The 27809-nt window shown below is 40.0% G+C and overlaps 1 protein-coding gene across 1 annotated transcript in view; it reads left to right on the plus strand.

Annotated features, from left to right (window-relative positions):
* Nucleotides 1–26759, plus strand: part of AMMECR1 (AMMECR nuclear protein 1) — a 218086-nt gene extending 191327 nt beyond the window's left edge. Inside the window, exons 6-7 of the mRNA XM_089678269.1 lie at nucleotides 4751–4847; nucleotides 18917–26759. Of these exons, the coding sequence (XP_089534395.1) occupies nucleotides 4751–4847; nucleotides 18917–19031 (212 nt within the window). The 3' untranslated portion in view covers nucleotides 19032–26759. The remainder of the gene's footprint in view (nucleotides 1–4750; nucleotides 4848–18916) is intronic.
* The last annotated feature ends 1050 nt before the right edge of the window (nucleotides 26760–27809 follow it).

A 27809-nucleotide genomic window follows, 5' to 3' on the forward strand; every position in this document is an offset into this window, starting at 1 on the left:
ATATATATATATGTGTGTGTATATATATATATGTGTGTATATATATATATATGTGTGTATATATATATATATGTGTGTATATATATATATATGTGTGTATATATATATATATATATATAAAAACATAAACACACACATACCGTATTGGGCCGCTTGCCTTTACTGGCATCCCAATTTTCACATGTATATGGGAATGTTTGACCATTCTTCCAGATGCGCATTTGTGAAGTCAGGCACCGATGTTGGACAAGAAGGCCTGGTTCGCAGTCTTCTCTCTAATTCATCCCAAAGGTGTTCTACCGGGTTGAGGTCAGGACTTTTGCAGGCCAGTCAAGTTCCTCCACCGCAAACTTGCTAATCCATATATTTATGGACCTTGCTTTGTGTGCTGGTGCGCAGTCATGTTGGAATTGGAAGGGGCCATCCCCAAACTGTTCCCACAATTCTGGGAGCATGAAATTGTCCAAATTGCCTTTTGGTATGCTGACACCTTAAGAGTTCCCTCCACTGGAACTAAGGGGCCAAGCCCAACCCCTGAAAAACAACCCCACACCATAATCCCCCATCTACCAAACTTTACACTTGGCACAATGCAGTCAGGCAAGTATTGTTCTTCTGGCAGCCGCCAAACCTTGACACGTCCATAAGGTTGCCAGATTCGTGGTTGATTCATCACTCCAGATAACATGTCTCCCACTGCTCTAGAGTCCAATGGCAGCGTGTTTTACACCACTGCATCTGACGCTTTGTATTGCACTTGGTATTGTAAGGCACGGATGCAGCTGCTTGGCCATGGAAACCCATTCCATGAAGTTAATCTGAAGGCCACAAGAAGTTTGGAGGTCTTTAGCTATTGAGTCTGCAGACAGTTGGCGACCTCTGTGCACTGTGCGCTTCAGCATGCGCTGACCCCGCTCTGTCATTTTCGTGGCCTACCACTTTGTGGCTGAGTTGCTGTTCCCAGTTGCTTCCACTTTGTTATAATACCACTAACAGTTGACCGTGGAATATTTAGTAGCAAGGAAATTTCACAGATGGACTTATTGCACAGGTAGCAACCACAGTTGAATTTACTGAGTTCCTGAGAGCGACCCATTCTTTCACAAATGTCTATAAAAGCAGTCTGCATGTCTTGGTGCTTGATTTTATACACCTGTGGCCATGGAGGTGATTGAAACACCTAAATCCAATGATTTGGAGGGGTGTCCCAATACTTTTGCCTACACACACACAACTCGAAAAATTTGAATATTGTGCAAAAGTTCATTTATTTCAATAATGCAACTTAAAAGGTGAAACTAATATATGATATAGACTCATTACATGCAAAGCAAGATAGTTCAAGCCGTGATTTGTCATAATTGTGAAGATTATGGTTTACAGCTCATAAAAACCCCAAATCCACAATCTCAGAAAATTTGAATATTACATGCAATCAATAAAACAAGCATTGTACATAGAACGATATCGGACCTCTGAAAAGTATAAGCATGCATATGTACTCAGTACTTGGTTTGGGCCCCTTTTGCAGCAATTACTGCCTCAATGCTGCGTGGCATGGAAGCTTTCAGCCTGTGGCACTGCTGAAGTGTTATGGAAGACCAGGATGCTTCAATAGCGGCCTTCAGTTCTTCTGCATTGTTCAGTCTCATGTCTCTCATCTTTCTCTTGGCAATGCCCCATAGATTCTATATGGGGTCCAGGTCAGGCGAGTTTGCTGGCCAGTCAAGCACAGTAATCCCACGGTCATTGAACCAGGTTTTGGTGCTTTTGGCAGTGTGGGCAGGTGCCAAGTCCTGCTGGAAAATGAAGTCAGCATCCCCATAAAGCTAGTCTGCGGAAGGAAGCATGAAGTGCTCCAAAATCTCCTGGTAGATGGCTGCGTTGAACCTGGACTTAATGAAGCATGGCTCCCCAAATCAACACGCTGGAAACTTCACACTGGACTTCAAGCATTTTGCAGTGTGTGCCTCTCCATTCTTCCTCCATACTCTGGGTCCTTGGTTTCCAAATGAGATGCAAACGTTGCTCTCATCAGAAAAGAGGACTTTGGACCACTGAGCAACAGACCAGGCCTGGTTTTCTTCAGCTCAGGTAAGATGCTTCTGACGTTCAGGAGCGGATTGACCAGGGGAATATAACATTTGAAGCCCATGTCCAGGATCTGTCTGTGTGTGGTGGCTCTTGATGCTCTGACTCCAGCCTCAGCCTACTCCTTGTGAAAGTCCCCAACACTTTTGAATGGCCTTTTCCTGACAATCCTCTCCAGGCTGCGGTCATCCCTGCATCTTGTGCACCTTTTTCTTCCACACTTTTTCCTACCACATAACTTTCTATTAACATGCTTTGATACAGCACTTTGGGAACATCCAACTTCTTTTGCAATTACCTTTTGAGGCTTTCCCTCCTTATGGAGGGTGTCGATGGTTTTCTGCACAACTGTCAGGTCAGCATGATTGTGATTCCTACTGAACCAGACTGAGAGACCATTTAAAGGCTCAGGAACCCTTTGCAGGTGTTATGGCTTAATTAGCTGATTAGAGTGGGACACTTTGAGCCTAGAATATTGCACCTTTTCACAATATTCTAATTTTCTGAGATTGCGGATTTGGGGTTTTCATGAGCTGTAAGCCATAATAATCACAATTCTGACAAATCACGGCTTGAACTATCTTGCTTTGCATGTAATGAGTCTCTCTTATATTAGTTTCACCTTTTAGGTTGTATTACTGAAATAAATGAACTTTTGCATGATATTCTAATTTTTCGAGTTTCACGTGTGTGTGTGTAGTGTGTGTAGTGTGTGTGGTATTCGCATCCCCTTCACTTTTTTTAAATTTATGTTGCAGTCTGACACTAAAGTTATTTGAATTCATTTTTTTTGTCTCATTACTCTACACTCAGTACTCCATAATGACAAAGTTAAAACAGAATTTTGAAAATGTCTGTGAACTAAATAAAAACACTGAAATGTCACATGTACTTAAGTACTCCGACTCTTTAGAATCGTTGTCATGTTGAAAGGTGAAACTTCCGACGGGAAGGAGGACTGCTTTGTTTACTAACAGTCGTCCTCTGTCGGCTCGGGCACACTGCTCTGCATGGCTGACCAACCAGAGCAGTGTGCTTACAATGAAGCACACAGACACCGCCCCCCAGTAAAACACTTCCTGCACACAGTTAACCCTTTGATCGCCCAACATGTTAAACCCTTCCTGCCCAGTGCTATTAGTATGGTTAGTGCTTTTTTTTTTTTTTTTTTTTTTTACCATTGATCACTATTGGTGTCACTGGGGATGTTAGTGACACCAATCAGCCCCCCCGGTGTCAGAATGCCCGCCACAGTCCCGCTATAAGTCGCTGATCGCCGCCATTAGTAGTTTAAAATAAAAAAAATTCCAGTATATATACCGCCATTTGTAAACGCTATAACTTTCATGTAAACCAATTAAATTACACATACTGGGTTTTTTTTTCCACAGACATGTAGCAGAATACATTTTGGCCTAAATTTGCCAAAATTTGATTTTTTAAAATTTTTTTACTGGACATGTTTAAAAGCAAAAGGTCAAAAATGTTTTGTTTTGTTTTCTCAAAATTGTTGGTTTTTTTTTTTTTAAATAGAGGATAAAATAAAAACACACAGGCGATCAAATACCACCAAAAGAGAGATCAATTCGTGGGGAAAAGAAAGACCTAAATTTTAATTTGGGTGCAGCTTTGCATGACCGCGCATTTGTCAGCTAAAATAACGCAGCGCCATAACGCATAAAATAGCCTGGTCAGGAAGGGGGGTAAATCATCTGGAGGGCAAGTGATGAATACTTATGCAAATATGATATTTCAGTTTTGCCTTTTACATACATTTGCAAACATTTCTAAAATTGTTTTCACTTTGTCACTATTGGCTACTGAGTATCAGGCTGCAGCATCACAAAATTTAAAGTGAAGGGGTCTGAATACTTTATGAATGGTGTGTGTGTTGGAAGGAAGTTAAAAGCCTGGGCCTCTATACTTCTCTTTTGGTGAATGGCTTGGTGAAGTACTTAGAAAAGCAGATTTAGCTCTGAATAAGACCATCTATTCACCAGGTATATAAAGTGAAAGAACTACAGATGGGTGTATTGCATTCTCTTGCAGAATATGCTCAATTTGCTCAACTGTATGCTATAAATTTGGTAAATGTATGTATATGTAAGATTAAAACATGCAGGGATCATTGTTAAAGAGCACAGCGAGAATAGTGTAAAAGTATCCTCTGTGACTTTAATGTTCTCTATGCCAATTAGTAATTGACAAACGTGCTGAGGTGGTTTGCTGATAAATGTAATTGCATTCATTAAAGTGTATGTCCAGTCAAAATGTTTATCTTCATTATGGATTGATTGGGAAAGGTGTAGAACCCCTGTCATGGTTTTTCCTCCTGTCCAGGGCTGTTAGATTTACCTTTGCTTGAGGATCACTCTCCAACAGCAACACACTCTTTATTAGAGTAGTAGAAGGCTAAAACATCTGTCAGATTTGCCAGTGTGCCTGTTGCAGACGTTCCCTCACTTTTAGTGACAGGAAGGGAGAGTAAATCTCTCTAGTAAATACCCCAAATAGCAGTAAAACCTGACTTGTTATAAAATTTCCACAATTTGTCCAAAACTAGTTGAAGGTTTTGGCTTAACATACACTTTTAAATAAGATCAAGCATGCTCAGACCTACATATCCCTCAAACACATGCTTTTATTTTTTGTGTTGCAGGTTGGGACCACATACAAACTATTGATTCCTTATTGAGGAAAGGTGGATACAAAGCTGCAATCAGTAATGACTTCAGGAAAACTATTAAACTGACCAGGTATGATGAGCAGAAAAAAAAAAAAAATCCCAACACATGTAAACGGGTTTGTGTGAAAGTTATAGCATCTACAAACTATAGTATATATTTTGAAATTTACGCATTTACTTTGACAGCCTATCACATTTCTTGAGGTGCTAAAATGCCAGGGCAGTACAAAAAAACCCAAATGACCCTTTTTTGGAAAGTAGACTCCGCAAAAAATTTGCTGAGGCATGTTGAGTCCGTGGAACATTTTATTTTTTGCCACAGATTTTTGTAAAATTATTTTATTTTTTTTACACAGTTGTCAGTTAAATGATATATTGCTCACGCATGCCATGGGTATATGTGGAATAACACCCCAAAACACATTCTGCTACCTCTCCCAAGTATGGGGATACCACATGTGAGAGACTGTTTGGCAGCCTAGCCACATACGCGCCACCCAAAATCCAATAGTACAACACCCCCCCCATATGACCTTTTTTTTGAAAGACGCCCAAGGGATTTGATAAGAGGCATGGTGATTGCAGATATCATTTTTGTCACAAGGTTTTGAAAAAGAATAAAAGAAATACGTTTTTGTTTTCCAAAAAGATGTAACAAATGAGATCTGCAAAATACTCACCATGCCTCTTGGCAAATACCTTGGAGTGTCGTCTTTCCAAAAAGGGGTCATTTGGAGGGGGGGAGGTGCTTCTTACTATCCTGGCATTTCAGGGACACCACCCACTCTTCTAACAATTGAAGACCAAGGCTTTTGTTTTACTTGAAAAAAGTTTGTTTGCTAAAAAAAATTACTTCAATCCCCAAACATACATTTTTTTAAAGCAGAAGCCCTAGAGAATAAAACTGTGGGTGTTTAGATTTTTTTTGTCACACAGTATTTGCGCAGTGACTTTTCAAACACAAATTTGGAAAAAATGCACTTTTTTGAATTTTAATGCACACAATGTATTGCCCAGTTGTTTGATAACATATTAAAGATGTTACGCAGAGTGTATGGATCCCAAACATAACATGCTTTAAAATTGCGCACGCTCATGCAACATGGCAAATTACGTAGATTTGTAATATACATAGGCGGCGCTTTAAAAGCCTTTACAGGTCATCACTTTAGATTTTTGCAGGAGGTCTAGGGCTAGAATTACTGCTCTTAATCTGATGTTTGCGGTGATACCTCACATGCATGGTGCAATCTCTGTTTACATACTGCCATGGGAGGACAACCGCTTCTGTGTTCCTTTTTTGCGCGAGCATGAGGATGAATTTTTTTTTATTTATTTTGTTTTATTTTTTTTTTACACTGCACTTTTATTTATATATATATATATATATATATATATATATATATATCACTTTTATGATCACAGGGAATGAAAATATCACCTGTGATAGCAATAGGCAGTGACAAGTATTCTTTTCTGAGAAATCTGGGGTCTATTAGACTCTAGAATTCTTCTCTGCCCTTAAAGCATCACTAAGATCGGTGTGATAAGATGCTTTCCTAATTTTAAAATGGTGCTGTTTATATCTGGCAAAACGGAAATGATGAAATGCTTTTAGCTTCTGGTCTCATAGACCATAGAGATGTTGGAGACATTCTGGTCTCCGGTCAGCTCTATTGTCAGCCAGTGGAACTGCCGGTTTCATTTTTGAGTTCCCCGGTGGGACGGGAGAGCCCAATCTTGGGAAGGCGGTGAGAGGTGTGGGGGAGTCCCTTCCCGCTGCTTGTAAAAGCGATCCAGCGGCTAATTAGCAGCTAGGATTGTTTTTACATGAAAGCTGACCGCTAGCTGAAAAAACGATACAAGAATAATGCCTGTAGCTGCAGGCATCATCCCGGTATAACCACTCAAAGGGCAGTGAAGTACCAGTATGTTGCTGGTCCATGTTGGGCATATATGTAACAGCAGAGAACATGGGCATATGATAAATCGGGTCTGTGGAACAATGTGACTCCAATTCCATGTGTTTTGTAATGCCCATGTTGAGGGTGAGGCCCAAAAAAGTTTGAAGTTCAGAAACTGTGATAGGTTTCCATGTGAATTGTCTGGCAAGAGCTGAATTTGGGTGAGCAGCAATTTATTGTTGTGCGTATAAATTTATTTTGCCCACAATCAATTCGTACAAATCTTCCGTGAAAAACAGCGTAGGGGCTAAACGCTAGTGCTGCCAGCGAATGGGGCCGATCCTGTCAACATTGCGTTTTTGGGGACACTATAGAAAGGAGGCACTAGTATAGTTCTGTTCATGATCAATATATATATCTGTACAAACACTATACTAGTAATAGAGGTGATCACCAACCTATAGAGTGTAGGCAATCTATCGCTAGCTGACCCTGGCTGGCAGGGGCGCTAACTGACCCTGACGCTACGTGATGTCGCTAGTGGCAGTAATAGTGATCAGTGAAAAATTCTATATACTGGCACTGTACTAATGGCACTGGCTGAGTGATGGGGTGATTAAAGGGTTAATAGGGGCAATAGAAGCATTAAATGTACTAACACAGGTCTGCAAAAAAAAATTTTTCAAGAGCTGTTTTGGTTATTCCATATAATCTTTGTTTTTTGGTGCGCTGAATCCAAAAATGACCTCCATTTTGTCATAGGACATCACGTTTCCTGACAATTTAGGTAACTATGTTAAATAAGGCAATAGCTCAAAATAAATGGAAATAGACTTATAAAATTTAAGTTTTATTAAAATTTTTTCAAGACAATTCTTTTTTGAACTGAAATGAGCTCACCTACACACACTAAACTCGATTCCTCTTCCCTGTGAGGCTCCTCTTGGTGCATTTACGCTTGTGAGTAGCATCTGGAATGTCTCTGAAGCATCCAACAGTAGTCTGCCATCATTGTAATGCTCTTTTTTCCCTGGTATCTCCTTTCCATCTCTTTAATGTCTTGGTGGAATTGTTCACCTTGTTCCTCACTCACAGCTCGCAAATTTTCAGGAAAGTAATCAAGGTGGGACTGGAGGAAATGCACTAAAGCTTGAAATGCTTTCAGCATTTGTACAACTATTTTTTTGTAGTGTGGATCTTTGTTATTGCCTAAAATCTTCTGTACGACTTCTTTAAATGCAATCCACCCTTCTTTTTGAGGATCCGTCATGGTATTGACAAACTCTTCGTCAACTATAAGCCTTCTAATGTCTGGTCTGACGAACACATCTTCCTTCAATTTTGCCTCCGACAGGCCTGGAAACTTGGTGACCAAGTATTGGAAGCATTCTCCATCTCTTGGAAGTGATTTTACGAATTGCTTCATCAATCCCAATTTTATGTGGAGAGGTGGTAGAAGAACTTTATGGGAAGGTACCAAAGTTTCTCGGAGGACATTTTTTTCACCGACTGTTAGCACCCTCGGCTGCCAACTCTTCTTGGTCCAGTGATTTTGTCGGTCTCGACTGTCCCATAGACACAGAAAACAAGGGTATTTGGTATACCCAGCTTGTTGCCCGAGCAGCATGCACAAGACCTTCAAGTCCCCACACACTTGCCAACCATGGTCTTCATATTTAAGTTTACGAAGAACCAATTCCAAGTTCTCGTAGGTTTCCTTCAAGTGTACAGAATGACCTACAGGTATGGAAGCGTAAAAACCACCGTTGTGGAGTAAAACTGCTTTGAGACTTCTTTTTGAAGAATCTATAAAAAGATGCCATTGCTCTGAATCATATTGGATTTTAAATTGACCCATCAGACCTTTGACATCGATGCAATAAACCAACTTGTCATCCTGGGCGAAGTAAGGAACAAACTCCTTTTCATGATGTCTGAACCATGAAGGTGACACTCCTGGCAACAATAAATTCCTGCTTTTCGGCCTTGATCCGAGTAGCTCAGCGGCATCTTTGGGAAGATTCAAGTCTCTTACCAAATCATTCATCTCCTCCTGAGAAAACAATTTTGGTCTTGTATCATCTTCAAAGTCAGAACTTGATTCGTCATCTGGTTCAGGTATGTCTTCATCGGAGCTAGGTATCTCTTCCAAGGTAGCAGGGGGCTTGGGTACTGGTATATCTTTGCCAAGGGGGATGGGACGAATTGCTGTGTGAAGATTGGAGTATGAAATGGAATGCTTCCTTTTGGAATTAAACCCTTTCACATTGCATGAACAAAAGTAACAGTCATCACTATGGTTCTTTTGCTTTCGCCATACCATAGGAATTCCATAACGGAATGATTTTTTCTTACCCCTGAACCAGTTTCGGAGGTCCTCAACACACCGTTTGCACACTTTGAGGCGCCCAAACTTTATCTTGATCTCCAATTTTTAGTCCAAAGTATGCAAAGTATACTTTTTCACAAAGTGTGTAATATTCTGCTGTTGCTTCAACACGTTATATTCACCACAGATGAAACAGAAACTGTCTGGCGAATTAATACACTTTCGCAGAGCTATAACATAACGGTTGAAGAATGACGAGCTAACATGAACTGCGATGAAAAAGTGTGAACAGCCTAGAACCAAGAACCTGATGATGATTCGTGCACAAGTGTGGACTGCAGGAGAGAGCAGCTCCGTGTCTACACGAGTGCTGGCTACGCCCCCTGCACTGACCGGAGCTGCTGCTATCTGCCCTGTGTCTCCCTCCCACTGGATTCTTCAGGAAAGATTAACCCCTTCTACCATTAGACGCACAGACTCAGGGTTGAAGCTTACACATAAAGCATGCTGCTGAGTATCCCAGTAGTCAGACATGTCACTCAGTGCAGCACTTGTATTCACCCCCTTTGCAGGGGGGGAGGAGCAGAGATTGTTTACCTGCAAATAACAAAGGGCCAGAAGAGAACTAGGGAAATGAGGAAATACAATTTTTCCCTAAAACTTGCTTAGCTTATTAATATATTGCTGACCATCAGATTTACAGTGCTATATTTTTTTTTACATAACTTGGACAACCCCTTTTTAAGGTTTTTTGGAATTTTATATCTTAAATGCACTTATGTGAATTAATTAATAGTGGACTTTAAATTTGGTTAAAAACCCATAATCTAAAAAAATACAAAAAATTTAAAAAAATTTGATAAATTTGATAATTTTTTTTTTAACTGTACATTGCATGAGTAATGAAAATCATTGTCCTGCAATGCAAAGCTTGTTTGCTTGCTTTGAATGTGTTAAGTTGAGAGTTCAATATAATGGTGATCTGTGATTGGCTCCAGCTTGTCACATGGTACAGGGTGCTGTGATTGGCTCCATGTGTCATGTGAGCGCTTTGGACCAATCACAGCTCTCCAGGAACAGAAGCAAAGCTTTTATGAATCCGATTGATTCATAAATGCTTTGTTGCCATTATGATCATATGATGGCATACCAATCACGTGGTCACCGGGTCACGATTATTGGGATTCTCTTTCTGCTGTGTCTGGTGGACACAGTAGACGTGGGAGGGTAGGGTTGCACGCCTGCCCGAGTGCAAAGTGCCCCCTGTGTTGACAAAAGACCAGCGACGTACCTGTAGCTGCCGCCCGTCCGCAGTACTTTGCGAGTGGTTTAATTAATACAAAATTTTTTTTATACTTCCCTGCTCTGTGCGGTGGTTTTGCACAGAGCAGCCCCAATCCTCCTCATTTTGGGTCCCCCACCTGTACTCCTGGCCCCTCCCTCCTGCTGACTGCCTTCACAACAAGTAGCTTGCTATGGGGTCACCCAAGCAGGCTCGCTCCCGAGTGTCTGTTCATACACAGAACTGCGGCTTGGCCATGCCCCGCACCCTTCTCTCTCTTCATTGGCTCACTGGCTGTGATTGACAGTAGGAGACAATGGCTCAGCCATTGAGGGAGAGTCCCCAGAGAACCAAGGCTCTCGTGCATATTGCTGGATCACGATGGGGCTCAGGTAAGTATTGGAGGTGCTGCTGTACACAGAAGCTTTTTTTACATCCTGCATAGAATGCATGAAGGTAAAAAAAATCCTTGAGCCTTTAGAACTACTTTTAAGTATGTGTCTTGGTTTTTTCTTTCATTAAACGTTGCTTAACTTTTTTAGTCATTTTTTTTTTCTTTTACTATTAACATTAAGAAAAGGGATAAATGTGCTGATGCTTTTCAAATCCTCCCTCCTGTTGCATATTTTGGAATATAATACAACTATCCAAAATGCTGCATGCAAGCTATTATCACTGTCCAGCCTAGCCTGTCTAGCATTCCCCTTCACTGTACCCAGACTCTTAAAGATTCCTGCACAATGCTTCATGCTGAAGGTTTGTTAAGCTGGCCATACATGGGTCAGTTTTTGTCCCTCAACCAGAGAAATTCCCTTCTTGGGATCTTCTCGAGAACCATCAATTCGTCCTACAGAGGACTCGCCTGCCTTTGTTGCAGACATGATGGGGAAATTCCTCTTTCTGATTAAAAACTATGAGTTAGTACAAAGGCATAAGTACCACCAACCTTGAAAACATAGACTGACCGCAACCAAATAGTTTGCATTGCATAGCAGTACACATTGGGGAGGGGGTTTGCTACAAAAGGTGCAAAGATCCTATCGTGGATGCAGCAATTTCTTGCTCCGACAAATCCATGACTGTTCCAGTTGAGGATGTCAGTCTTCAAAGACCCAGTGGACAAAAGGTTTGAGGCCCTCCTCAAAGCTTTGTTTGCTCTCTCAGGGTTGGTCATTCAGCTGTTGGTGTCGATGGCCGTTTGCCAGACTCTGGCAGTGTGGGCCAAGTGCATAGTGCACAACTGCGGATTGATTCGGACTCATCCCTCAGCTTTCCAAAAATTAGTTACTCCCAGTAGCCTTTGGCCACCTGGAGCTAGAGGTGTTTTGGATTTTTTGGTTCAGGTTGTTGTGTCCCAGGGAAACAGACTGGAATTTAGTTCCCTACTGCCTCCCTGCTTATGTCCTTCCCACCTCTTTGATGAGACTGTGGGCCCTTCAGATTGTTTTGCAGTGAGTTTACTCAGAAGTGATTTTCCCAGTTTTCTCGGAGGAATAACTTCAGGGTTTTTATTTAAATCACTTTAAGTACCTGCAGCTCAACAGGGCTGTCTGCCTCATCATAGACCTGAAGGTTCTCAACACCACCTTGCGAGCCCAAAAGTTTCAGATGGAATTGGTTTAGTCTGTTACTGCTTCGCTGTAACAGAGAATTTCTACCATCAATAGATATCAAAGATGCATATTTGCATACTTCTATTTTTCCCCCTGATCAGTGTTTTTTTTGGTTTGTGATGGACAGCAGCTCTGGCTCTTACCTTTTGCCTCTGCAAGGCCTACACCAAGGTGTTTTCCCCAATCCTCACATGACTGTGCTATCAGAAATACACATTATTGGTTATCTCTATGACCACCTCTTGAGGGAGCACTCTGCCCAGATCCTGGCAGGCAATGTGCAATGGATAATACAGACACTTTAGAGCTTTGGGTGGATTCTCAACCCCCAGCACTCTGCGTTAGAACCAACAAACCACTTTAATGCTGGGTATTTCTTTCCTGGAAATGAATTCTGACCCTTCCTGCTTCTATCTGTACCTTGCGATCCAAGAAGCCTCCTTCGGTGGGATTTTGCGATAGGTTATTGGGCCTCATGATGGCCTTCTTTGAGGTGGTGATGCTTGCTCAGTTTCACTCCAGGCCTCTGCAGCCCAATGTACTGATTGCTGCATGACAGAAACTTCCTTAAAGTGTTACATAACCCAAGACCCTGCATCCACTATATCTGGTCTCCCACAGTACACAGAACATGGAAGTGCACTTATTTTAGTAAATATAAATACCTTTTCTCATCAGCAGTTGGAGCGGTCTTTTGACTTCTATCAGTGTCCAGCTGAGCACATGTTAAAGCTTGTAGGAGTTTTCATTCTGCACTAGGAAGATGCAGGACCCCTGACCTGTGCAGAGTGACTCCACAGGATATGTCTTTATCAGGAGATAAGAGGGGGGCATTGGAAGAAGGGGAGGATCAGAGAAGTCGGGATCAAACTGTTTTTACACAATGCAGAGGATTAACCCCATAGGTTCCACATTGAGTATAACAAGCATGCTTTACTGCATATACAGACTGATTTTACTATTGTGGGTTTAGTAACACTTTAATCTCTGGACTGGCCCATGCTCCAGGCTTCCGCTCAGGAGTCTTAATTGCATGTAGTCTATGGTGCATCTGTCAAAGAAGACCACGAGCAACCCCATGGTTTACAACAATCATCAGGACAACACCAAAAGCCGTACAACCCTTCGAGCAGTGAATCTAATTCTGGCACGTTTCAGCCATGTCACCAGTGCTCACTCCTCATTGAGGGATATCAGCCATAGATCTTTTGGCATCCCGTTTCAAAAACAAGGTGCATAAATTTGTGCGAATCTTGTGGCAGAAATTTATATTTCTATTTACATATCAAAAGGCCTGTGCAGTGGAGACACCAGTAAACCCATGGGATCAGATCAGCTGATATTCACTTTTTTTCCTTCCACTGTGGATTCTTCTTGTCTTTTTCAAGATGGAGGGCATTCTGCTGATTTTGATGGTACCAAATTGTCTCTCAGGAGCACCAAGTCTTTCTGGGTCAGTGTGTGAGCACTTCTAGAATGTCCCTACCTTCTGCCTCAGGCCTGCAATTCTGCTTAGCAATGTTCTTTCCAAAAACCACCTTGAAAGTAGTATTGAATCCAATACCATAAATGTGCTATGCTGGAGCTTACCAATCATTAGATGTGGCTACATTCGTGTTTTTTTGTTTTGTTTTTTTTTACCCTTTTTGTTTTCGCCTGGTAATCGGCCTGGTACACACCTCCTATCTTAGGTTGTCTACACTCTGGATGGAGGAGCAACAGGAACACCTTTGGACAGCAGCATGGTCAATCTAGGGGGAGGATAATGTTAGCTACGCTAGTGGATACAGGTACACTAACATATCAAAACCAAACTCCAGCTAACATTGTTTAAGTGGTTACAGCAACCGTTTTTTTGTTTCTTTTGGGATAAAGGTTTTATAAAAATGAAAGCTGATCATTGTAAGCACCCCTGTCGGATTTAAACGGTTTGTCTCGAATATCTAACTGCTACATCTGCAGGACAGTTTGTTCTGTTGAAAAACTGAATTACAGGCAGGATCACCAGGAGAAAATAAAGGAAGGAAAACAAATGCAGCCATAACACCTAAGAATTGAGTAGCTGCCCTATGTTCACTTTTGGGTTTAATACTGCTTTAAAGAGAAACTATGATAATTTTGAGGCTTTTTTTTTTTGACATGTTAAACATTGGCACTTTTTTACAATAGCTTGGTTTTTTGTTTTAGAAAGTAAATGTGTACTATATGAGCAATTTTCACTTCTCTTAAAAACAATAGCAGATTGAACACCCTCAACCGTACTTAAAATTTGGAATTGATAGTGCCTCCTTTGAAATAAGTAATGCTGGACAAAAGAACGAGTAAGCAATCATTCAATAAAATAAAAAGCTTCAACCCATCCAATTAGATTCATCTTCAGTCTTATGCTGTTAAATTGGTCCAAAAGAATTAAAACAATGAAAATGATAGGGTCACTCGCTGGATTTGAACAGCTTGCTGTTGAAACCTGAGATCTGGGAGCCTTTCTGACATTTTCTGTGCTGCTTAAGCTAGGAATCAACCACTGGGAAGTTCTACCTTCCTACTTGTAAGGCTGGAGAAAAAATTGGCTCTGCATACCCTGAAGGGCCAAGTTTCAGCCTTGTGTATGGTCTTTCAGAGATCTCTGGATGCTCATGCACTTGTAAAACACTTTGTTCAGGAGGTGGCTCACATCATGTCCCCCATTTATGCTTCTATCTTGCCCCGGGATCCTTATTTGGTCCTTGATTTTCATTAAGGAAGACAAGGTTGACTTGAGTCCTTAGTTCTTTTTTTTTTTTTTTTTTTTTTTTGTTGCCTAATGTGGTAAACTTTTTTTTTTTTTTGTCCAGGTTCAAAGCATCCCAAAGATTTCTACACACTGTAGTATGCGCAGTAATAGTTAACCTCTCGCCCAGTTTCAAGCTTCCACAAGGGCTGGCCTGCATCTCATTCCAACATTTCTTGGTTAATTAGACCGGTTGCTACGAAGGCGTTGCATATGCGTTGAAGGATAGGATTTGTATTTTCCATTGTTGAGACACACTCTAATCATGCAGTTGTATCTCTTGAACTTTTCAGCACCAGGCATCTGTTTTTCAGATGTGCAAGGCTGCCATCTGGTCCTCTGTTCGCACATTTGTTCCTTTTTTTTCTTCCCTACCAGGTGGATGTTCAGGCTTCTGCCAATGACATTTTCGGCCAAAAGGTGCTTCAAGCTGCCCTTTGATTTGGGAACCTGATTCCCTTATTTTTCATTGGCATTGTTTGCTGTGTTGACCAGCCTTCAGTTGTGTTGATTGGGGACATCCCATGGTATTTATTAATGGAAGCCTGTGCCTTGCATTGTACAGCTAAAAAAACAAGGTTTTTCTTTTCTTTTACTTACCTGTAAAATATTTTCCTTGATTACAGTACAGGGCACCAGACTCCCTTTCCCTGTCCTGACTTTCTCCTCAGATTGCCTGCTAAACAAACCAAGAACTGCAGGAAGGGTATATGGGCTGTTCTAACAACTTTGCCAGTGTCATCACCTGAAGGTAGCAGCATATAACCATTGGTCTTGAGCAGTGAAAGTCTGCATCTTCTACTGTACTTCAAAAAGTATAAGAGTCTGAAATCCTTGTTTTGTAGCACTGGTCAGTGTATGCATATTCTTGTCAGGAAGGTTTTTACAGGTATGATTTTATGTAGCTGTTCAGAGGCTATTAGAGTTACATATAAAAACAGGCACCAGGCTTTGCAACCCTTTTAACTATAGAGGGATTAGCACAGTGATCTGAGGGCTGTACACTTTGTGCACATCCTGTGTAAGCCTGTGTCTGCAGCTCTGGTTTCACTGGGGCTGCCCTTGTCCTGCCCTGACCTACATTCATCAACTTCATTAGTTGCCAAGCTGTTAGTTAAGTTTCCGTGTACAGGGGATTTTACAGGCAGATCAGCTTACTGATCTGGATCAGCCTTTCTTTTACTTTAAGTATACAGTCCACTTTCTTCTATCAGATGTGTGTGTATGTATATGTGTGTGTGTATATATGTATGTATGTATATGTGTGTATATATATACAGTGGGGATCGAAAGTTTGGGCACCCCAGCTAAACATTTGTATTAATGTGCATAAAAAAGCCAAGGAAAGATGGAAAAATCTCCAAAAGGCATCAAATTACAGATTAGACATTCTTATAATATGTCAACAAAAGTTAGATTTTATTTCCATCATTTACACTTTCAAAATAACAGAAAACAAAAAAATGGCGTCTGCAAAAGTTTGGGCACCCTGCAGAGTTAATATCTTGTACTGCCCCCTTTGGCAAGTATCACAGCTTGTAAACGCTTTTTGTAGCCAGCCAAGAGTCTTTCAATTCTTGTTTGAGGTATCTTTGCCCATTCTTCCTTACAAAAGTCTTCCAGTTCTTTGAGATTTCTGGGCTGTCTGTCACGCACTGCTCTTTTAAGGTCTAGCCATAGATGTATCAATTATGTTGAGGTCAGGAGATTGTGAAGGCCATGGCAAAACCTTCAGTTTACGCCTCTTGATGTAATCCCCCGTGGATTTCGAGGTGTGTTTAGGATCATTATCCATTTGTAGAAGCCATCCTCTCTTTAACTTCAGCTTTTTCACAGATGGCATCAAGTTACCATCCAAAATTTGCTGAAATTTTATTGAATCCATTTTTCCTTCTACTCGTGAGATGTTCCCTGTGCCACTGGCTGCAACACAACCCCAAAGCATGATTGATCCAACCCCATGCTTAACAGTTGGACAGAGGTTCTTTTCATTAAATTCTTTGCCCCTTCTTCTCCAAACGTACCTTTGCTCATTCCGGCCAAAAAGTTCAGTTTTAACCTCATCGGTCCACAGAACTTGTTTCCAAAAAGCATCAGGTTTGTCTATATGTTCATTTGCAAAGTTCAAACGATGATTTTTGTGGTGAGGACGTAGAAGAGGTTTTCTTCTGATGACTCTTCCATGAAGACCATATTTGTACAAGTATCTCTTTATAGTGGAATAGTGTACCACAACTCCAGTGTCTGCCAGATCTTTCTGGAGGGATCATGCAGTCAAACGTGGGTTTTGAATTGTTTTTCTCACAATCCTGCGAGCTGTTCTGTCTGATATTTTTCTTGGTCTTCCAGATCTTGCTTTAACTTCCACTGTTCCTGATGACTGCCATTTCTTAATTACATTCCGAACAGAGGATATTGACATCTGAAAATGCTTTGCTATCTTCTTATAGCCTTCTCCAGCTTTGTGAGCGTCAACTATTTTCAGTTTCCGTTTTCTAGACAACTGCTTAGAAGAACCCATGGTGCTGATTGTTGGGGCAAGGTCAGATGAGTCTGGGCATTTAAAACCTTTGAGATTGACATCACCTGGTCTTCCCAGATGATGATTGAGAACAATCCATGACACTGGCAGGTCTCAGCTTGGCAAAGGGGGCAGTGCATGCTATAAATTCTGCAGGGTGCCCAAACTTTTGCAGACGCCATTTTTATGTTTTCTGTTATTTTGAAAGTGTAAATGATGGAAATAAAATCTAACTTTTGTTGACATATTATAAGAATGTCTAATCTGTAATTTGATGCCTTTTGGAGATTTTTCAATCTTTCCTTGGCTTCTTTATGCACATTAATACAAATTTTTAGCTGGGGTGCCCAAACTTTCGATCCCCACTGTATATTTATGTGTGTGTGTGTGTGTATAGATATATATACACACATATTCTCACACACAATATATGTGTGTGTGTATGTACACTGCTCAAAAAAATTAAGGGAACACATCAGATCTCAATGGGGGAAAAATGCTGGATATCTATACTAATATGGACTGGGTAATGTGTTAGGAACGTAAGAATGCCCCATCATTTGATGAATATAAAAAGTGTCCACCTACAGAGGACTGAATTCAACTACACCCCAAAAATCAAAGTGGGCTTGAATGTTTGTGTACTGGCATTGGGGATGCTTGGGTGTCATATAGCACTACCAAATAATGTGGCTGACAACAGCTGGCTGTGAATGTGCAGATTCCCATTACTAATGTTATCTAACATGCTAAGCTTATCTGTTTTTCTCCAAGTTTTATCAGGTCTTTCTGCTAAATGGAGCATTGCCATTAGCTTGATTTCATGACTTGTTTGTGTGCCAGCCACTGTTTAGTGGAAATTGATGACGCAAAGTTAACTTGCTGCTGACATATACTGTAGCAGTCTGGTCTTTGGTCCTTCCCCATCAGAAATGTATCCACCATGTTGTGCAAGTTCGCTTCAATTGCTGTAATTTTCATAATACTAATTGGCCATTTTGCTTCTGCCCCATTAAGTCCCTGAGTGTGACTTAGTGGGCACATTCGATTTGAAAGCTACTTTTGAGCAAAAACTCGTATGAATGGTTGAAATCTTGGTTAACCCTTTTGTAACCAGGATCATTAATATTTACATGGCCAGGCATATTTAGTTGTGTCCTCATTTGCTGTTACCTTAACAACATTTCTAACGTATCTGCATTCCTATATACTTTTATACATATTTTAAGGAAACATAAGGTTTTTATTTGGTTCTCTGCTTTTTACATTTTTTTTTTCTGTTTTTAATTTGATATTTTAGTAGTACAACTTTATCTGATGGCACTGCAGATGAACACTGCTACGTGAGTTGTCCTGAATTTATCTGCAGGCTGAAGACCTAATTTTTGTCAGTGGAGCCTTACGCCTGCATGTGATCTCTGCCAGAGCGAACAGTGATCACATGATCAGGAAACATTCTGAGTGGTCCCACATTGTCAATTACAATTGTACTAATGAACTAGCTGCCACACAATATGACTGCTGACCCTCATATGGGAGAACATTTATTAACATTTGCCTTGTGCCAGTAAAAGGGAATATACAGGTTGCGGGTGGGAGGGGATTAAAGGCTGCATAGTTATTTGAAGAAACCTAAGTAAATACATGCAAGGTCATAGAAGCACTTTCTGCCATTGCTTTGTATTTACTACATGCATATCTTTCTTTTTTTTCTCTTCAGATACCGTAGCGAGAAGATGACAATGAGCTATGCCGAATATCTCTCCCACCGTCAGCACCATCACTTTCAAAATGGCATCGGGCACCCTCTCCCACCATACAACCATTATTCCTGACACTGAGCCGCATGACCAGTCACTAGACCTCTCAGCAGAACTCTTCCCAGGAGACCCAGCTCCCTCTTGGTCTAGCTATCTCTATTACTGTACTATTTTATGATGATTGTTTCCGTTGTCCTGCTTAGTCTTTGCATTCCTTGAGCAGTGCTAATCAGGGCAACGGGTGGGAAGACATATTAAGTACCTACAATTAATATTTTTGTCAACTTTTTTTATGAATTTTTTGAGCTACTGAGTTTTTTTGCAGCATATATTTTTTTCTTCATTTACTTTTACTTACACTATTTTACAGTTTTTTTTTTTTTTTGGTTTTTTTTTTCTGCTAACCTTTCCCTACTGATCAGGGTTTCTCAATGATTGTGGATGGAAGGAAACTTTTATTAGGCAATGATGTATCTGTGATGGATAATTGAGTTCTGTGTGTGTGCGCACTTAGCTAGGCGGTATCTGGTACATATCTATTTTATTTCTGTTTAGTATAGCCCTTTTAAAGTAGCTTCACAAATCTTGCATTTTTTCTTGGTAACTGTTGGAAGAGATTATAATCCTTGGCATTTCCACTGATTTCGAAAGCATATTTTAGGAGAACTGTATAATTCATAACATGGTTTAGGTGACTCATCCAGCAGAGTGTAGCAGCAGAGACAGATTGGGTGCAGATTGTGAGAATTTCATCTGTTCTAGTTGGTGTTTTAAACCCCCTCTCCCCCACCCCTCTCTGAATTGCCTTGCAGTGTTAGTTAACTTGCCTTCATATGATTTACAGGAATCCATTGTGTTTTTGGTTTCATGAACAGTGTGCTACAGGGCTTCTGTCCCCTGATATGTCCTAGAGCTGCTCTTTCTCCTAATTTGAGTAAATGTTAAGGGGCCTTCATGTAACTTGTAACAATACACCACAAATTTCATGTATCTGTATAGAAGATAACAGTTGACTGATTATAGTGTTATTATAGCTTTATTATAACAAAGCAAATTTTCAGTTAAGTAATTCATAAAAGTAGTAAGACTAATTTACAGCTTTGTCCATAGTAAAGTAAATTTTCAGTTAAGTCATTAATCTGAAGGGATGGTTTTTCAGTTTGGATCTGTACTTCTGTTCGATTCTCCTGTTTGGTAAGAAAATGTGTGTGGCTGCAGATAGTGAGGACAGGAAGATATCCCCCTTCTCTTTCAACAAGCTGCTCTTCTAGTTGGGCAGTAGAAAGCGATGGCTTTTATTACATATACTGTAGGAATGCTATTATAGTGGGCATGCCATAAATAAACGGAGCAGCCTTTGGTTAAAGAACAAGCAGGCATTGGACAATGTGGACAACTCCAGCCCCTTGTAAGAAAGTTGAAATGCTTTATTATGATTTTTTCATACCAAATCCCAGTAAATATTTGAAGTGATGTTCATAAAACTACCATTAAACGTATGAACTTGTTTGAAAAGTTATGGCAAAGGTAGACTAAATAATGTAGTCTAAGTCAGTCCAGTACTATGCATTCAGACAGTTTTATAGTTTGTATACACCCTTGTGATCTACGTCTTCTGCACCGAATGAGCTGTCATGATACATTATGGAGACCTTAACAGCAACATGTATTGTAACATTAATATCTGTGAGGCACTCAGTGCAGCGCTTCCATTCTGAGAACACCATGTAAGTGTTCTGTGTTTGTACAGGAGGGAGATTGCCTTTTAGTCTTTAAAAAATTCAAGACATTCTCTGTATGGGTTAGCTGCACAGTGTGTGACCTGTGATCGCTTTGCTCCAGCCTGGAATTTCAGTGATGACATCACTCTCCAAGGTTATGTAAGTACATTTTTTTTAAGAAAGGAGCGGCAAGTGGGGTGCACCTAATCAGAGGTGCCTTTTTATTGGTACATGGCTAGTGCCCCAATAAAGTTTGTCTACACTCCCAGCTGTAACAGCTTGAGACAAAAACTTGCCCACAAAAGTTTTTCTTTCTTTACTCCAGTGATGTTTTCATACATGCAAAGACTCAATGGTAGCGCATATTATTCGTGAATTTAAAATATCCATTTTGTTTCCGTTTTTGAATGTTACTGAGATTTGTTTTTTAAATTTTTTTATTTAAAATTTTATGTAATGATGAAATTGAAACATTTTTGTGTGGCAAGTTATTTTAGTTTTGTAGCAGTAGTACTTTGAAACACTTTGAAGTAGTCCAATTAAATACCTCCTGAGTTTTTGAAGTATGAATACTTTGGGGATTCCTACATTTTTCAGCTTTGTGTTTTAGGTAAAACAATATATCAGTTGAGCTATGTTTAGCTTAGGAGCTATGTGGTACTGCCAGACTCCTGGGACTGTTAGGTTTTTGAGGTTGGGTTTGGTGATTTATTTCAAGACGAAATCCAGGAATTTCAGTGCCTGACATCTCTTGAGTTAATCTGTATTTATCTGACCAGTTTATAGTACTTCCAGAAGATGGCTATCGCTGTAGTTTCAGAATCCAGATGCTGCTCCTTTTGGTCTCCGCATCTTCAACAGGAGTCGCAGCTGCTATGCCTCCCCCTTCCCTCTTTCTGCCCTGTCCCAGAAGCCTTTGTATTAAGTGAACTCTCACAAAATACAAAAGCTTCTCTGAATAGGCAGCAGGGAGGAGGGGTGGACTTGGCTACTCTCTGTGCCTCTGTCCCCTCTCACAGTCTTGTGTATCCTCTGCAGTGTCATAAACCTGTCAGATGTAAAGAAGAGTTCAGGAGATGTCATGCACCTCCTTGCACTTAACTCAATGTGCCTTCACTTTTTTGCAAAGTGGCTAAATTCCTGGAATTCAGCTTTAATATTGCGTTGAGATGTAGCCTGTACCTCTAGGATATGGACTTATTTGTAATGTTACAAATTTTATTTAAATGCACACCTTTTATCTGAAGTGCCGTTATTCATAGCTTTACTGGTCATTTAGACAGCATGATAAATTTGGCGCTGTCAAATATGGCACTATCATTCATACTCCACTTTAAAAAGGATACCAGCATGTCCAAGACCCAGGAGCAACATGCTTTTGTGTGGCTGTGTAATGTTTAACAATACTCCCAAGATTTCTGTTCGTGCTGGAGAAAAGATTTTAAAGCTGGCAGTAGCTCTGTTCATTGTGGTGGAATCAGGTTCATTCCAGTTATTGAGTTTAACAGTAGAAAGTTGTTGGGTAGGTTATTTGTTCAACTCTTTAGCTTAGACAAGCTTTTGTTTAAAAAAAAAAAATGCAGATGTTTAACCTGTCTGGTGCTGGACAGGGCCTTTGAACAGAACATTGTAAGCCACGTTTGCAACAAAGACGTTAAGAAGAGAGCAGTTCCTTCATCCACATCATTTTGCTCAAAACATTGGTCACTGTTCCTGCTGCTAGCCCCCCTGTAGCAGAGCTCTCCCCACTGATATTTTTGGATGCCTTAAATTGCTGCCAGAACAAATAACAGCGAAGATCTTTTTGGTATCTGAGCAGCTTCCAAAGTTTGTCAGACCAATACATTGTAGGCTCTCCTATCTAGGGAGTTGCCAAGGGGTGTGAATTTCATTTTTGCCATTCCTCCCCACACTCAGGTGCATGGAGTTATAAGTCTTTGATTTTTGTCCATTGGTTCTTTTCTCTTGCATCATGTGGCGTTCTCCTGGGGAGTTAAGTGCTGCCTTCTAGTTCAGAGCCCCACGTTTGGATTTTATTTTGCATCCAGCTGATAAAGTGAGCACAAGTAAATCATGATTTTTGCTGCAAAAAATCTATTCTTTTACAAGTACAGGCACAGCAAAATGGTTTTTGGTTTTGTTGCCACAAGTTGCAACACTTTTTTTTTTTTTTTTTCTTTTCAAAATGAGCTTTAGGATTTCCTTTATTTTTTAAATGCTATGTATTTAAAGGTGCTAATCATCCTTGCACAAGGTCCCGTGACTGGTCATGCCAACTCAAGTTCATATCAGATTTTTTTTTACTAATCCTCGATATATGCAGATGTTCTACAAGATGTTTCTTACCAGTGTAATAATGCGATGCTGATGAAATGCCAATCCTGCAGGTTTTGATAGCACAAGGTCAGCAATACTTCCCAGCATGGCTTAGGGGAGACTGAAAAACCACAAAAAGGATTTGTTTGTGTGTCCTTTTGTGTACAGCTTAGTGCAAAACTGCATTTGTCTCTTAGTAGCTGTTTAAAAATAGCATGAAGATTGTTATGCAAGCCTGTTTACAGATGGATTCATTTAACAGATAAGGTCTTTGGGGTAGGTTTTAGGTCTGTAGAGCTACAACTTAAACATGAGAATGTCTTTAAGCAGAACACCATTCTCAGACACTTCTGTTTGAAGCAGTCATTTCCTAACTCATGGACCCTTTTCTAGATCCATAGTAGAGAAGCAGAACCGATTCCACTTCTGAGAAAAAAAGGTTTGCTGGAACTAGTGTGTGGTTCCTGATTCAGTAATTGACTGTTTCCATTACTGTCAGAAACTGAATTTTCTAGGGGGAATTCTTTACAAATGTCATTTTGCTTAGAAAATGAGTTATTAAAGAGGTTGAATTGGTTTAATGTGTAATACTTTTCAATCACTTCTCTATTTTCACAGTTACGTGAGCATTTGTTTTGCAACTTATGCAGTTTTAAAGGCATTGCTCTCTACATTGCAAAATACTTGCATTTTTTGATGTGAAGTGCCAAGGTTTTCCTGCTATCACTAATCTGGAAATAATTTCTATATGCTAAGAACTTTCTTGATAAGAACCAGATTCCCACCCCTTTTTTAAAGTGCATTTACATAAAAGAAACCTGTTACTGAAAATGTTTAGTCACTGACATAAGCCTTAAACCCCAAGCTACATAAGTGTGTTTTTCCCATCTACCTGTCTGATGCCAGGGTCCAGCTATGCAATTACACCCACTGGAAAGTTAATTTTCATTCTGTTTATTTGAATTTAATAAAGGAGGTTAATGAAAATTGAACAATTTTAAATAAAACTGGGCAAATGCTTTTAGATATACACATGCAACCACCGTGTAACTCTTCATGAAATTTCGAATAACACATTTATTGGTGGCAATCTCTTAAAATGGAAAATCATTTGCATCTCAAATTTGGTCAGTTCCCCTGATAATGCATTTTTATTGAACAAAGTAAGTCTAATTGAAGGAGTTCAGAAATCACCTCTTCAGATTGAAGGGTCACCCATTTACAAAGTCCATTCTCTGGTCTGTTTGTATTTTATAGCAATATTTTAAGGCTGTCCTAAATTATTATTTTTTTTTTCATTCTAAAACCCTGTCCCAACACCACTGCAAATGAGCAATGCCTTTTTGACTACAGATATAGCATGCATTTTGCAATCCATTTTTTCTGAATTGTCGTAGGTTTCTCTGCACAAAGCATTCAATATCTAAAACTGCATTGAATGTGTACTTGACCACCTACAGCTTTGAAGTGATAATGATTTGTTTTTGGAGCTTCCTTCTATGTTTCTTTTCCAAAACTATATCTTGATTTTTAGGTGGAAGAGCATGCATTGATTTTGCAAATGTAGAGATGATGCCTTGCAAAAGCAGATGACACTATAGAAGTACTTGAAAATAATTGTCCTGAAATCATCTTTTTAGCGTTTCTCTGCTCTGGCCTTTGGTGGCCAGGAATGGGTCAAATTGCCTGGCTCACTTCACAGGGAATACATTCTCTGCTGAGATAAATATGTAATCTGCTGTTACTGGCCTCCTGAAAAATGCTGGTTCCCTGGCTGTCTCTGGTTTTAAAAATGAGTCGCTGACCTGAAACAAGTCTAAGTGAAATCTTACGTCTATCGCCATACTTGTCCTAGGTCAATGAGTCTGATTATCTAAGCCATTGGATCAGCATGACAAGCAGGTATCCAGCATTTACAGAAGTGGTCAGCCATTGCAGCCTACATACTTGCACCAGTACCAGGATTCCTTTAAGCCAGTGGTGGGCAAACTGCGGCTTTCCAGCTGTGGTGGAACTACATTTCCCATGAGGCATTGAAACATTACAAAACTGACAGTTACAGGTATGACTTGCAGAGGCATCATGGAACTTGTAGTCCTGCTGGAGAGCCGCAGTTTGCCCACCCCTGCTTTAAGCTGTTACGAATAGAGCTAAGCTTTAGTAAATGTTAGTGGCCTCCGGGGATGAGTGGAGATTAGCCAAACTTGGCTAAAATGTATAAATCTTCAAAGTTACAACAGAGCAGGAAAACCTAGCCAGTAATTTGAATAAGGGCCAGACCTCTCCTCCATGAGGCAATGTGACACATGTCTCAGGCTGTGCCCCCAAGTGGCAGGATAAAACTAGATTCTCACCTTGGCTTCTGGCCCCTCAGCTTCTTCCTGCTGCTGTGGACACTTGGATAACAAATCTAAATCACTGTAGTGTTTCCCAAGTGACTAAAAGTGGCAGGTATAGCTGCTATGCAGAGGGGCAGAGCCTTGTAAACTACAAGTGCTGCCTTAGGTGACACAAATTTACAGAATATTCTAAGTCCCGATCTAGCATGTGGGCATTGGCATGTAGAGGCAGTAATGCATCCAAAGGTAAACAAGTCTTGCTTGCATGACAGTCTCTTTCGCGTTTTCAGATGTACAGGTTTCTTAATTAACAAAAATTAATTCTGTCTGAGATAGATTTCATCTCTTGTATATGTTAGACCAAACCAAAGAAACCTCTGGCCATACTCTAATGCTGCTCCTTAAAGCCTTTCAGTTCTATCAAACAATCCTGCAGGATTCTAATGTTAAAACTTTTTTTTTTTTTTATTTTTGTACAGTTTCTAATGGATTTTTTTTCTAGTGATGTTTAAGTGAATCAAGTTTATTTTGAGGAGACTGGAAAATGCATCCTCTGTTTAAATAAACTGATGACTTTTTTCCCCATTCATGCTTTTCTGTAAGGAACCCTTCTTGTGTGCCTCTGAGTTTTAGAGGGTTCCATGTTACCTTCATTCTTAAGACCAGCAAAAGATTCTTTCTATGAGAAGTTTTCTTTTCTTTTTATATTACTGTTCTGGGGAAAAAAAGAAAAAAAATATATTAAAAAAAGAAAAAAAAAAAAGAAAAAATAAAAACACTTTGCGCTGGACCCAGTAACAAAGCTGGTTGAAAAACGCACTGAGAAAATGAACTTATGTTTGAAACTTTTGTATAAAACCTACAATGACTGTTTTTGTATATCAAAGTTGATTCTTTTTTCAGAAATTTTTTGGGATCTAGTTTCTAAGTTAGTGTTTTTATATGTTACAGAAGAATATTGCTTTGACTACATCACCAGCTTAATGGCGACGTGTTGGTGATCACCTTCAGTGCTAAAGGTCCTCGGAATACATTGCAGAGCAATGTCTTGTGGGCATCTACAGCTAGAAGGACGTCTACAAAATGGACCGTGGGTGCCTGGAGTATCTATGGCCCTTAATTATCTACTTATTAACTTGATTATGAATTACAATAACATCACAAAGTACATTGTACCTGCCTCCTTTCCATTATTACTAGATCCTTCCCTCCACATATAGTTGCTATTAGTGTGAAGAAACTGTTAAAAATGGGCATTTTATTATGATAGGTAAGGCTAAAAAAAGGTAAAAACGGAGAAAAGGCAAAAAAAAATCTATATATAGAAGGTTATTGTGGGTCTGTGAGCTATGGATGTGGAAAGATATTGTAGTAGTTTTAACACTATTGTTACCTTTTAAATTACCCAATAAAAATATGGAAAAAGACTTGATGGAAGTTTTCATTCTTTGTTATACACAAAATACATTAGTATCAATAACTATTTCCATTTGTATTTAAGCTCCTTCACAAAATGTAGTTGTACTGTCATCTCCGGATGCTTTTCATTATCACTCATATTGTACTCGATGCTGTGGAGAACCCGCCAACATTTCTACACCCTAAGGCTAGGTTCACACTACAGCAATGCAATTTTGACCCAATTTTAGTGCAACTTCGTTGCGATCGATTTTATGCAAAATCGCACTGTAAAGCACACCGAACTAGTACGGGAACATTTTCAAAAATCTCACCACACAGTTGCATTGATGTGAACAGGCACCATTGAAAATGTGATTTCCCTTATTCGATTCTGAACTGAAAATCACACTAGTGTGAACTAGGCCTAATTATTTTAAATCAATAGCAAATAGCTGAAACCAGTTGGTTTGACCTAATTTGAGTTACTTTTACAGCTGTCAATAAAATCATCGAAGGTTGCACAATTTTTGGTTCGCGCACATACCTGCAGACTTAAGTGGTCATGGGGTCCCAGATATGGTGTAATTTCATGTACAAATACTTAGTGGTACATCACTTTTACTTACCTACTGACCAGTAAGGCAGCCTAATCCTAGTGATGGACCAGAAGGTGGTGTATGAAGCATCTGGGCAGCTCATGATACAGCCAAGTTTGTATGTGCATATTAAAGTGATCTGTGACAAATTGTGTAAAGGTCACGGATGCTGCCACTACAATATGCAGAATTAGTTCCCAAGACTGAAGACGCTTTAACTGTCAATTATGGCCCTGGAATTGCTTTTCAACATTCACAGCAATACCTCACGTGTGTTGCAATTTGTTTACATGTGCTTGGCCTATGTGCACGTTTGCGTTTGAGCCTGTGTGGGGACAAGGGTGCTTATACATTTTTATAACCAATTTTATTTCTTTTTAAACTTTTTTTTTCATCTAAAGGAACTAACCAGCCCCCCTATACGGTAGTATGGGTATGTTCCTGGTCCCCAGATACCCCTGAAGATGAGATCTTTCAATG

This window comes from Staurois parvus, unplaced genomic scaffold, assembly GCF_062004578.1.
Source record: "Staurois parvus isolate SC_StPar_1 unplaced genomic scaffold, SC_StPar_1.0 ptg000202l, whole genome shotgun sequence".
Taxonomy (NCBI): Eukaryota; Metazoa; Chordata; class Amphibia; order Anura; family Ranidae; genus Staurois; species Staurois parvus.